Below are 13,691 nucleotides of genomic sequence, written 5' to 3'. Positions count from 1 at the left end.
AACAAAAACTTTATTGAGGAGGACCCTTACAAAGAGAACTGGGCTAAGCATTGTGGGGAGACCTGGAGGCATCATTCATTACCCTTACAGCTTATTATCTATCCGCAGAGTTACGAAATACAAGTTTAATAACAATAGTACCAAAACCACACAGCAGAAGAGACTTCAAGCTTCTACATGCTCAATGAGTCATGTAAAACTAAGTGTGAAGGGCACTTGGAGGAGGGAGATTTTACATCGGGCTAGTGGGCTTTGCAGCCACTGAGACTTAGTTGGGTTTGAGCTAAAAACAACAACTAACACTTTGTGAGTACTTACTAAGCCAGGCATCGTGCTAGGTGCTTACAAGTATTTTCTTACTCAATCCTCACAACAACCATACAAAGCTGTTAAGCAACCGAAAGCTGACCACTGTGGCATCGCTGAGCAGAGACTTATTTTTCCTCACATGATAAGAATCCAGGGGCTGACAGTCTGGGGCTGATGTGGGTGCCTGAGAAAGCGTCGAGTCCAGGGCCTGCTCGCTTCCTGCTGCGCCAGGCTCCGGGTGTGGTTTCCACCGCCACGCTGCAGCATGGCTGACCCACCTCGGGCGTCACACTGGCATCCAGCAGAAAGGACACCGCTGACGATCAACGGAAAGAAAACTTCCTGGAGGTTCCCAGCAGACTTCCGACTTCCACTCCATCCCGTTGGTTTGAACCGTGTTATATAGACACCCCAGCTGCAGGACGGGCGGAGAACTGGAGGCTTTTTTTGTTTTGTTTTTACGTTCTAATCTGAGCACAGAGTTACCTAAAGGCTTTGGAGTTGTGGAGTGAAGGAGGGAGAAAAGAAAAGGATGTTGGATGACACTTCGCGGTGCCTCCACGAGAGTCCTCGTATCAGTCTTATTTTCCACGTGAGAACGCCTAAGTTTTGAGAGTTAAGTAACTTGCTCAAAGTCATACAGATAATAAGTAGAAAAGCTGGACTCAAACACAGGCAATCTGATCCCAGAGCTGCACTTTCAACCCCGTGCTTGGATTTGTACTGGAGAGTCGAGGGGAAAGCATTCTGAGGCAGGGGATGGTGTTGACGAGGGTGCAGAGCGGGGACAGACCACGTGCCACGGAGGTGTGAAGGCTGGAACAGGGCAGGCACACCAAGGAGTGTCAGGAAATAAGGTGGGAAAGGTAATTTGGGGTCATTCCATCTGCCTGGTTACACCTTCAGGGTCATGAGCTTTGTTAGCCCTGAGATTGAAATAATGATGTGACTAGGTCCGTATTGTCGAGAAGTGAAAACCTTGACCAGGAGGCAAAAGCCAAGTCAGCTAATACGACCAGGGTCCGTACATTAGGAGATGGCAAATGTGAGCAGAGCCAGAACCCATAGTTTGTGGCAAGTCCAAGGCTGAAGCTGGAGCAGCTAAGGATTGGTCCAGGCATGTTCAGAGGTTCAGATGCCTCCCATAGTCTTAAAGATATAGGAACTAGAGGCCAGGCTCTGGGTCTGATGGTTTGGAGTCAGACATTTGAAGAACTAGAACCCTGGAATATTACATACTTACAGACTGACTGGTTTTATAGCAATATTTGACCATTTCAGCATCCTTGGAACATTATTGGCACATTATTTAGCTCTCACTTTCAGCCTTTACAGTTAAACACTTAAATCGAAGAGGATGTGATGACCCCAGACTATCAGAGCACCAAAGCAACAGAGAGAGATGTTTTCCATTGGAACTCATTAATTTCAAATATTAGTTCTCTCTTTGTCATCTCACAGGATAACTGGAATGGGAACACAAAGGAAAAGGTAGAATTCATAAGGATGGAGCTGTGAAAAAATGGCTAACCACATCAGTTTTAGATTCTGTGCCTTCCTGGGTAGTTCCTGAGTGCAGAGCTTGTACCTTGAGATTCCAGGTTTGTGTAAGGAGACATTACTTGTGATTTGGTAGGCTGAGCAAGACAGCGTACCACCTCTCCGAGAGGTGAGCTTTCTGGACTGGGAGTGTTTAAAGCAGAAGATTGTTGATGAGCGAGATTTCAGAATTGCTTTCTGCACAGAGTTTGAGGACTTCAAATCTAAATTTTTATAACTGTACAGCATGCGCATCTGAAATCAGTCTGAATTTTAGCTTCCAAATAGTCATCTGAGAGCATTCTGTCCTGAGGCAGCTGCCGGACAAATAGAGAGCCTTCTTCCTAGCACAAGTCTTTCTTCAATTGAAAAAACATAGCAGTTAAGGTATTTTGAAAAATAGTTATAATGACTATTCTCCAACAACCAAGAAAATGAAATTCAAAATTGGATGCTATGCATTTATTTAAACGTACCAAGCCTCAGCATGCATGTACCTTAGTCTTAAAAATGAAAACAAAACATACACACATGTACATACATGTATACACACTTATGAAGAAAAGTAAATTCATGTTTCTTGTAGCACTTAAACTCTTGAACTCTGGAACTGTGTCGTTTGAATCCCAGCTCCTCCACTTTCTAGATCCGAATCTGGGTGACCTACTTGACATTTCTTCGCTTTGGTTTTCTCATCTACAGAGAGCATGGGTAATAAAGATTAAGGACTAAGGATTGTGAGGATTACATGAACTATTACCTATAAAAGGCTTGGGATTGTGACTGGCACATAATAAATAGTGGCTATTATTATCGTAGACTTTTTAGAAAAAAACACCTGAGCACAAAGAACTAAAAATCACCCTTATACTGAAGGGGAACCACTGCTCGTTCTTAGTATGTCTTCCTAGTCTTCTATCATGTGCTTGTCTTCCGTTTGCTCTTGCTCTGGAGTCACACTCCAGTGTCTAAAATTTCAGTGCATGAGTGTGTGCTCACACTCATGTACACACATTCACACTCTTTTAATGTTTCTTGTAAAGGTTAGGATATGTGCCTTAATGGTTATATAATCCTACATAAATATGTATTCAGGATTAAGCTATGCTCTGAAAGGTCAAAACTTGCTTTAATAGTTATCATATAGTCATTTTTCCAAAAAGAACAAATACTTTGCCATTTTTTCCATGAAGTCTTTAATCAGGAAAAGTATGTATTTCACGATTGGTTGCTTTGTTTAAATATTTATATTTTTGAGTTGCATAAACATGGAAAGCCTTAGGACTGAAACGGATTCTTTATCTATACAACCTGTGTTTCATTTCAAAAGGGAAGATGAGGACTATTGCCAGCTCTAGTTGTAAGTCACTGATGAATCGCCAGTAGTGTTTCAGGAAGCGAACACATCCCTTTACTCACCTTGCTCCTGCTTCCCTCTCCTTCTTTCCCCTTGTAGAGAAGTCATTTTATCTAACATGGACCTCTCCTCGCTTGTCTGTGAATTGGCCTGGGGTGATCTTTCTCCCTTCTCTGAGTTTATGATTCTAGGTTTTTATAGTAAAAAACATAGTTACTGTTTTACAAATTAGAAAATTGGAAGTTTCCAGGGAGAAGTGGGGAGTGGTGTATCTCCTGTTTACGATCTGTCTTCCAGAAGGAACATGCTCTATTTAATTTCTTTTCTTCTTCACAACATGATTCCTGCAGGTCCCGGGATCATGCGTCTCGTTGGTGAGCAGCATCACCCAGTAAGTACACGGTAAGTAAGGTGTGATGAAGACAGTGCGACTACTTACATTCTTATGGCTCTAAGCTCTATAAGTTTCATCATCTGACCCTCCTGGGCCTCATGTCCTTAGGCTCCTGACCTTGACTGTGCTAATGGCACTTGTCCCTCTCAGATAACCATTTGCTTTATCTGAAGACTTTCCGGAGACAAGGAAGATTCTATTGGGAGGACGTAAGGCACAGAGGAAGTGTTTTTGTTTATCTGCCTACAGAGAGAGCTGGTCCCACAAACAATTGCTGTTTTTATCTATTTCTTTTAAAAATGACCATTTTAATGACTGCTTGCACCAGCACTATTGAGAGTGTTAATAGTGGGGCAATAGAAGAGGAGAACTTAGAGCTAAATATGAGTGCTGGTTTTATATACTTAATAACTAGGATGTCTCCATGCTACCAGCATTACATTGAAACTAAGTTATAGCAAAACCTAATCTGAAAACTCCAAGAGAAATTGGGGTGTCATGCCTCTCACTGGCATTTAAGGTCATAAGAAAGGAATATCCCTTCTACAACTAGGCTTATGCTGCTAATAAACCAGAATTTAAAAGATACTTTTTACAAAGTCGATACATGAAACAGCAAAGGAAAACATGCAGAGAAATCCAAATTCCCTTCAAATAGGATAGTTCTCCCTTATCTGCATGAAAGACGTTTCAAGGACCAGAGGGGATGCTTGAAGCTGCAGAGAGTTCTGAACTATATTACATACATTTTACTGCTTCTCTTTGGCATATCCTAAGCATCACTACTCTTGGGCAGAGGGGCCGTTACTAAGTAAAATAAGGGTTACTTGAACATAAGCGCTGTGATATGCGACAGCTCCTGTGATAACTGAGACAGCTACTGCGTGACTGATGACGGGGTACTGTATACAGCGTGGTTATGCAATTTTTACACTTAATTGGTTATTCTATCAGAAAATTCATAATATTTGCTTGAAGATTCTATCAGAAAACTCTTAAGTTTTGAGAAATCATCAACACAAGTCCTAGAAGACTTTTTGGTGGTATATACACATGTAAATTGAAGTGTCAGATTAAGACCACCAGAAAATTAATGGTAGCTTGTCTTGAATTATCCATTTAACTGAGATGAGAGGTGTGGTCCTGGAAAAAATGTTTCAAGTAGATAAACTTTGCCTCTGCAAACTGTATAGCATGTTAGACACAACAGAAAGCTCTCTAAATTTTAAGGAAAATGAGCATAAGTGTTTTCAGCAGCTAGTCTAAGGCATTATTAGTTTTGAAGAGGAATTCATTAGACAGACCTGTTTCTCAAGTCTAGGTTATGTGAGGAAATGAATATTCACTTGAGCTTCATCAGCAATATGGCAGCTCTGATCATGACAAATGTCCAAGATAAAAATAATTTCAAGCAAATGATGTACTTTATTAGGTTTGGATCCCTCTTTGGATTACAAGGAATTTCATAAGGATTGCAATGGAATTTTATACTCCAGAATTTGGACTTCTCATTTCATAAATCTCATGTAAAAATTTATCATTCATTTACACATTCTTTCAACGAATACTTATTATGAGTCAGTAATTTGTATCAAATTGCCAGGTGAATCTCCACCGTTGTGATTCAGAACCTCCAAAGTTTCTGAATGTTAAGTACGTAAGAGCCAATTCCTGTCAACAGGCAGGACCTGTCAGGTGTCCAAACAAGCATGACTTCCAAATTCCTCTTTTGATCCCAACCTCCCTGATTTTCTCTCTGGGTTCCTTTCTTCCTAGTTCCATACCTGGTTTTTTGAGCCCTTTTGTTGGCTCCCCTTGTTTGTTGACGTATTTGGGCTTTTACAAACCTCGGCTTCTGACTTAGATTTTAGCTATTTAGGGTCCTTCAACTTCAGTGTCTCCTGAAGCTTTGAGTCAGAGACAATCCAATCAATCCTAGCCAATTCACTTTTATAACAAAAATATAATGAGTGAGGTTCATTTATTAAAAAATATAAGAATAGGAACCAAAATGAAATAAATGTATTTCATTTTAGATTTTGGGAAAACTAGATAGGATGCTTAGGAAGAAATTCCATAAAATCCATTCCAAATACAGATCTGAGCAATGGCATAAAATTTGCCAAAAATATTCTTTCCATAAAAACAGTTTACTAAAAATCATTGAACCTACAAAAAGAGTCCTTGATAAAGCCACACGTTTAGACTGAGGGCTAGTTAACTTCGACATTAATTTGCTTTTTCTTCTGCGAAGACTGGAGACCCAATCTGCCTGTAGTCAGGGCGGATGGCGTGAGTCAGCTTATCCCCTTCCCACATTATCTCTGTCAAATGTGGCTGCAGTTGACTAAAAAAAAAATCTTAGCCTCTCTAAGCATAATAGCTGTGTGCATTAGAATTAAAATGCCAGCTATAAAGTATCAGTTGGACATGGCTCTAATATATACAAAAATACTTCTTCGAGCCTTCAAAAAACTAATGAGAAACTCTGGTACTGATATTTTAAAAGACAAGTTAAAAATAAGTTAATAGAACATCAATTTTCAAGAGTGTGTAATTCTTAAAATGTCATCATAATGTTAAAAAATCAATGTTAAGTAAAATACTTTTAAAAATTAGCTGAAATATTTTATTCAATTTTTGAAACAATGAATGTTTAAAAAATCATTAATATTAACCTTATTGTTTAAAAAAAAACTAAGAACTGTTTTTAAAAAAACTGTCAAATTCTACCAGTTAGCAAATGTGTTAAAATACTTATACATGCACTTGGTTTTGCTGTAAGTTAAAACATAAATGGTAGACTCTATAAATGTGGGTGTTTTATTCAGGGGGTTAATGTCGTTTGGGGACCATTTGATGCCCCTACGTGCTTATTGCATGTTGATGCCAACATTGTGTCCCATGAGGAGCTGCAGGCACTAGCTCTAGATTTGATGAGTTTTCTTTCTAATTAATTAATTAACTGAGTAATAACATCCTATTTCGAGCAAAAATTCTTCTCATGTTTGTTATTCTCTGAATGTGCTCAGCCAAACATGGAATTTGGCACTATATGTAGTTCCCTCCTTAACTGAATTTATGTTTGATACATCGAACAGTGCTCAGATCTATAAACTTGTGGCCTTGAAGAAGAGCTCCCTTTAAAGCATATTTCAGTTTCATGTGAATCTCAAAGGATCAAGTTAGTCCTTATCTAATCCTAGTTGCTGTTCCCATGCCTTCCTCTGGCCATTGTTCTTATTTATCTTGTTTACTTTGAAAACATCTTGTTTTTTCCTAGGCATCCTTTGCATATCTCTTAACATGAATACTTGAACTATATTATATTTGGTACAATGCGTAGGATGATGTCTAGGGCACCCTCTTGTACATGCAAGAGAAGGAAGAATAACTTAAGTCAAAAGGCACTATTTCCTAAAATACTGGGGAAGCCTTCATTTCCCTTTGCATGTAACACAACATCTAACAATCAAGCTAAGGGGGTTAATATTTTACATAGATCCTTCACCGAAGCAGTAACACTCTTTCACTTTCTATTTTGAGACATCAGTGTTTTACAGTGTTAATGGAGCGATGCCATATTATTATCTGCTATAGCTAATAAATTGATTTATAAAATCACAGTTTATAGCCCTTCTCTCTTTTATGTATATCATGGACTCACAGATTTATAGGAGCCTATTCTTCATAGAGATCACCTTCGACCCATAATGAAGGTGAGAATGCTTATTAAAAACATAGATTAAATATATGCATAACCATTTTGGGGACAAATGATAAGGTGGTGGAAGAATGAGATGATATGAAGAAAGACAGGTGCTTGGCTTCAGGGCTGGATGTTTTAGGAGACGAGGTTATTAGGAAAAGTACAACTTGATAGGACACAGTCTGCAATCTTAATGTTGGATTGTGAGGCAATGGCTAGAGCAACCCGGCAGGAGATTTTAATCATTCACAAAAAATTGAAATGAAACAGCTTTCTAGACAGTGCTGTGGTCAGATCTGCTGGCTGCTCTGAAGCTAGAGTGTAAAACTGAAGATGGAATGCCTGTCGAACGTGCTCGAGAATGTGCTAACCTATTGTGCTGGCCTTATCTCCAAGCTGATTAAAATGTTCCTTTTTTCATTTCCAAGGTTCCAACAGAATCGTGTGTACAGCCATCCCAGACATTATCACGTTTCACTTTTTTTCTGCTTGTTTATCTGTCCTGTCAGGTATTGAGACACTTGAGAATAAGAGAATTTAGCATTGTGCCTAGCGTTAGCACCTAATAAATGTTTATTTAATTTTGTTTGATTTAATGTAATTTGTTTTAATATCCAATAAAGGGTTGTTTGAAAATCTTGCTTTCTTAAAACTGCAGACTGCTCCCAGGTTGCCTGGCACAGATGAGGCTATTAACATCAAAAGGTCCCCATCTCCTCCTCTTGCCATGTGGGAGTTTTTGACACTCATGGCCTGGACACACACAATCCTGGGTACTTTGATTTGAGGCTGGCTGCACAAGGGTAGGGAACACTTCTGGGGTAGGAGGCAGTTGCTAAGTCACATATAAAAGATGGTGAGACATTCGATTTCCTGCTGCAAGACAGATGCAATATGATTATTTAAGAAAATAAGCTGCAGAGGGGACATCTGCTTTATACAAAAATTTTTCACAAGATTCTTTTGAGAAGCAAGTATGTATATGTGCATTTTTTTTTTCTGGGAAAAAATTAAGCATTTAATTAGTTTCTCAAAGGGATATGGAACCCCAAAAGGTTAGTACCAACTGCTTAGTGTGAGTAAACAGAAGTTGGCTTTCAAATATCAAGCTTCTGCTATGATAATAAGTTTCTTTACAGGAAGGATAACATCTGAGCCTCTTTTTTACTTCCTGTACCTCGTACAACAGTTCCCGGGACAATCCACGGGGGTTTGTTGGGATAAAATGCATCGGAAGTAAAAGCAAGGCTTCCTTGGAAAGCATCACTACCCAGGGAGGCCATCATTACGTTGCTGCTTGCCTTACCCACCACGGTGTACTCACTCGCAGGCTAGTGGAAAGAATTTACCCCTTTCTGGAACAGTAGGAATTTTCATTTTTATTGGTATATTTTGAAATGTCCAAACTCCTTTTGATGTCTAACTACTACCACCACGAACTTTTATTTGTTTGGTATTTCTATTTGTAAAGATTTTACACTAAATTTAAAAATTCCGTGGGATACATGGATCTTCCAGGAAGTAGGACTTCTGTGATAATGAAAATCAAGCCTGGTTTCCCTCAGATAGGCGGTTTATTTTCTTATTCTTTTCCTTAAATGAAAAAGAAAAGACCAGAGTTCCTGCGAGATCCCACACAATTCAAGTTTTAAACATAACAAAACAATCCCAGCAGGTCTGTAACAGCAGGAGACCAGGAAGACCTGAAACAGCGGTGACTCTTCTGACAAAGTCCACACAGCTGGGGTTAGGCTAGCACCTGACCACTACAAAGCAAAAGGAAAAAAAAAATTTTTCTTTTTTCTTTTTTTAAAGGAGCAGCTTAACTTGCTGGCTCAGCAAATGTTTTTCCGGACTTGACCTTACTCTCAGCCCTTCCTCCCGCCCTCGACTGTACCATTAAGTCTTAGATACTGGGGAGACTAAAAAGTATAGAGAATGAATCAGTAATTGCCAAAAACTTTCCCCCACATTGTGCTTGGCAGCACTTGCTACTTTCTTTTAAGTGGATTGTAATAATCAGGTCAGGGGTTTGTTCTGCATACAAGGTCACGGCCAGAGTGAGCACTGAACTTTGGACTGTAGCTGAGGAGTGAGGTAAACAACAGGACTATAAATATCGGAGTTTCTCACAGTGCTTTTGCGAGCAGCTGAGCTGAGCAAAGAGAAAGGAAGCTGCCCCTTCAGAAGGGGTGGGTAAGTAGGAACTTTGTGTTCTCCAATACTTGATGCCTTTAGAGTTTGGTAAATAATATGATTTTGAGTCTGACAACAGTGTTTCTTTCCTTAGAAGAGATTTTCTTTTTTTTTAAAAAAGAGATAAGTAAAGAAAATAAAAATGATACAGAAGAAAGAGAACAAAATACGCTAAAACTGGGTGTGGTGGGTGCAGTTCGACAGTGGGCGCATTGACGGTCTTGTTGATTTCTGCCCTGCTTTCTGCACAGCCCAGAGTGAAGATGCGAGCAGGGGATGATGGAGAAATTTAACTTTGACTCTGCAGAAGGTCGTGATGTTGTATAGGCAATAATGCATGTGGAAGCTTCATTATTTCTCACTGCAATGCAGAGTGAGAATTCTAAGGGCAAAAATAGCCTGTGGGTTTGAAGAGCAGAGATAAAATATGGCCATTCTACAGTGCTGTAGAAATGTCCAGGGATACTGTGAGCAGTTTCAGACCCTCCTCCCCACCTTCCCCGCAAAAAAGAAGGGAGAGCAAGTTTGGTCCACTGTGCAGGAATGGTCACCCTTGAAAGAGTTAAAACCCATGTCAAAATCGGGTGGGCTGAGATTAAGTGCTAAGTGTTGCAGTTGATGTGGTGTGTGGATGCTTTCAGGTGAATGAGGAATAACCCTCAGATGCCCAAAGTTCAGGGGAAGAGGATGGGAAAAGGTTCTACATGCCCTGCCTTTTAATGGGGGAATTTTAAACAAATGTAGGTTGTATGTGGCCCGCAAATCTAGGTTATGTGACTGAAAAGTGGTGAGATTAGTGAAATTTATAACTACTTTCTAAATGCTATGATCAGCCTCCAGTAAACCCAATTTTGTTATTTATCTTCATTATTTTTATGTAGTTGTCTGACAATTTTAATTACAATAACAAAATCTATTATGTAAAAAGTTATCTTAAACACAGTTGAATAGCTTATTGATTATAACAACAGAGGAAAATTTGAAACCTTTGCCAATGGTTTTAGTTATTTTTTCATCAAAAAACTAAATGAGGGAAATGAAATAGCCTTTTCATTTATATTCACTATTTAGCCAATTGGAACATTATGCTACACGGCAAAGTGAGAGTATCAAGTGCTGATTTACGCTGAAGGTTCTATAATACTAAATTACTAAATTTATTTTCTAGCTATTTCAGCAAGAAACAAAACAGCTTGAATGATTTTAATGTTCTATTTGCCATAAACAAACAAAACCCTGGCTGCTGTAGTTATTGAAGGTGACCTATCTAAAAACTGTTAATATATTATAGTGGCTAAGAAGTCATGTTTTAGATTTAGCAGAACTGGTTTGAATCCAGACTCTCTAGTGACTTACTACCTGTGTGGATTGGGTAAGATGCCTAAAGTCACCCTTAGTCACAGTTGAGGAGATTGCAAAAGGGAATAAATGGTCACATAGTTGTTGGAATTAACTGACATAATATAAATAAGTGCTTAGCATGACCTGTATATAGCTTTATAAATGCTCAATAAATGATAGCTATAATAAGGATAATCGTATCATCAATATAAATACTAAAGAAATTCCCTAGATTTCGTCCAGATATATCCTCTTTTTTTAAATATTAGAATTTAAAAGATATTATAATAGTTGGGATGGTCTTAATAAATTAATTTATCCTCTTAACCACTCCCCACCCCTTTAGTTAGGCTCTTATTATAGAGGTAGGAATTTTGTGGTGTTAAATGATCTAAAAGATAATCAGGTTTTATAAAGTTCTATCCATGTCTAGCAGTGCACTGGAGCCCAAATCAATCTGATTTTAGCCTTTCTACTCCCCTCTTAATTCTCGGCTAAGAAACTTATCATTAGCTTCCTGCCCTTCAGGCACCCCCCCGCTCCAAAAAAAAGTGGTTTATATCTTTTTTCTGAATCTCAGATCAGTGCCTGAAAATGTGCCAACTTCCTAGCTCTGGAATTTTGTCCTGATCTCTCTCCACGGACTCCTATGTCAAAATGAGCCTGATTACCAGTGTGCATTTTTCTTTCTGGGCTCATCTCTGCTTGTGTCTGCTGAGTGTTTCTTTTTTCATCATCTCTCTACAATTCACCTGTTTTATTTGTTAGTTTGGGGGATATTTCTCGTCAACTATTTATCTTTCCCACTCAGAGGGGGCATCTTTTTACCCGAGAATGTGCTGTCTAGTAACAGAAACTTCCTGAAAGTACTGGGAGCAATAAAAAGAGTGTAGATGCCAGTGAGTCTTAAATGGTACAAGGGACAGTGAGTTCTCCTTGGTAAGATTTTTTTTCATTGGTTCTTATTTATCTTAAACATGGTAGTGACATTTGGGCAAGTAGTTTTAAATCCGAAGAGATTCAGATCCTTTAATACTGACGTAGCATTAGATTTTAAAGAATAAGAGCAACAAAAGGGAGCCATACCCAAGAGACTTGTAAATGTAGAAGGTTTGAACCCGAAGAGCTAAGTGCCCCACTTGAGCCACCTTCGTGTTGGTAGACTGTCCTCACTGCTGCCGCCATTATTCCTGCGTTCTCTTTCCATGCTGGCTCTTTCTCTTTCTGTGCAGGATCCCCTGCTTACCCTTTCCTTTCTTAGATTGGTAAAGAATGGAAAGAAGCAATCAGAACATGCTGTATCTCAAAAAAAAAAAAAAAAAAAAAAAAAAAACCCGTTTGCGAAAAGTGTGTTCTAGGACACCACTTTTTTTTTTTTTTTTTTTTTTTTTTTTTTCTAAATATGTATGTATCATCTCCTAGAGAAGTACTTGGCTCCTTGTTCGGGCAAGTCTTAGCATGCTCGGTGCAGTGTCTTACCTAACAGCAGATAGTTAAGAGGTGCTTTGACAACTCCCCTGCCTCCTTCCGCTGATATTTTCACCTTCATAGGAAGATTTGGTGCATGGAGGTCCAACATAATGAGCCCAACAATATATGGAGACAGAATTCATGGCTAGAATTTATAGGAAAGTGAATTATATCTGCTGGATTTATAGAAATTCCTAGATATAACCGTGAAGCACTCTTTGAAGATGACATAAAGATTTTCTCTTTTACAGGACAACACTAGCAATGTGGAGAAGCCTAGGCTTAGCCCTGGCTCTCTGTCTCCTCCCTTGGGGGGGAACAGAGAGCCAGGAGCAAAGCTCCTTTTGTAAGCAGCCTCCAGCCTGGAGCATAGGGGATCAAGACCCAATGCTGAACTCATATGGTTCAGTTACTGTGGTTGCTCTTCTTCAAGCCAGCTGATACTTTTGCATTCTACAATCATCTAGGTAAGATAGCCTTTCCGTGGTCTAAGGGAAAATCTATTAAATACACACATACATAAAATAAAAATAGAAAAGATATATTTATTAAATCACATTTTTGGAAAAACTGTACATCTTTGCATAGAACATGTTAGAAGAAAGACTAGGAGGATACACACCAAAATATTTAGTGGTTTTCCTGGGTCTATGGATTTTTTTTCTTCTTTTTGTGGACATATATTTTACAATGTCCTACTAAGTATTACTTGTGTAATGAAGATGCTCTAAAATGTACTCCTGCAAATGGATTGTTATTTCAATATAACAAGCAAAGATGAGTGCTTGCTGTGCCAGAGTAGATCGAAACATTAGACTTGCTACAACGGTCTTGGGTCATTTAACAAACATATATAATTGTTACTTGCCAAATATTTATTGGGTAGAATTCTCTGTAACTGTAGGATGGATTAAAACATATACATTTCAACCAGAGGGTATAGGGGATGATGGAGGGGGAAGGTAGACAGGGAAGAAAAAAAATTTCAATTAAAAAAAATTAATTAATTAAAAAACCATATACACTTCATAGGATCAGTTTGAAGACTAGATGAGCTAATGTTTGTGCAAGTATTTGCATAAGGTTTTAAATAAGCACTAGTGCTCAATAAATAATTTTAAAAATGAAAGTTTTAGTCCTTTACAACAATATAAAGAAGACATGTAAATAAATGAGAGTTTTATGTGGAAAAAATAGAGAATGAGGAGAAAGAGATAAGTCACTAAAAAATTAAATGAATTAAAAAATTAAATGAATTAAATGAATTTTATTTAATTTAAAATTAAATTATTTTCTTTCTTTTTTTTTTTTTTTTTTGGTATTTTCCCCAAATATTTTAGTTTGGAAGACTTGCGAGTAAAACTGGGGGGGGAAGG

General features: G+C 38.4%; 1 protein-coding gene across 1 annotated transcript in view; it reads left to right on the top strand.

Moving 5' to 3' along the window:
* Positions 1–9,256: 9,256 nt before the first annotated feature.
* Positions 9,257–13,691, top strand: part of SELENOP (selenoprotein P) — a 10,220-nt gene continuing 5,785 nt past the window's right edge. Inside the window, exons 1-2 of the mRNA XM_015595338.2 lie at positions 9,257–9,504; positions 12,567–12,782. Coding sequence (XP_015450824.1) covers positions 12,580–12,782 — 203 coding nt within the window. The 5' untranslated portion in view covers positions 9,257–9,504; positions 12,567–12,579. The remainder of the gene's footprint in view (positions 9,505–12,566; positions 12,783–13,691) is intronic.

Source organism: Pteropus alecto, unplaced genomic scaffold, assembly GCF_000325575.1.
Source record: "Pteropus alecto unplaced genomic scaffold, ASM32557v1 scaffold338, whole genome shotgun sequence".
NCBI classification, from domain to species: Eukaryota; Metazoa; Chordata; class Mammalia; order Chiroptera; family Pteropodidae; genus Pteropus; species Pteropus alecto.
This window is presented reverse-complemented; position numbering and strand designations above follow the sequence as displayed.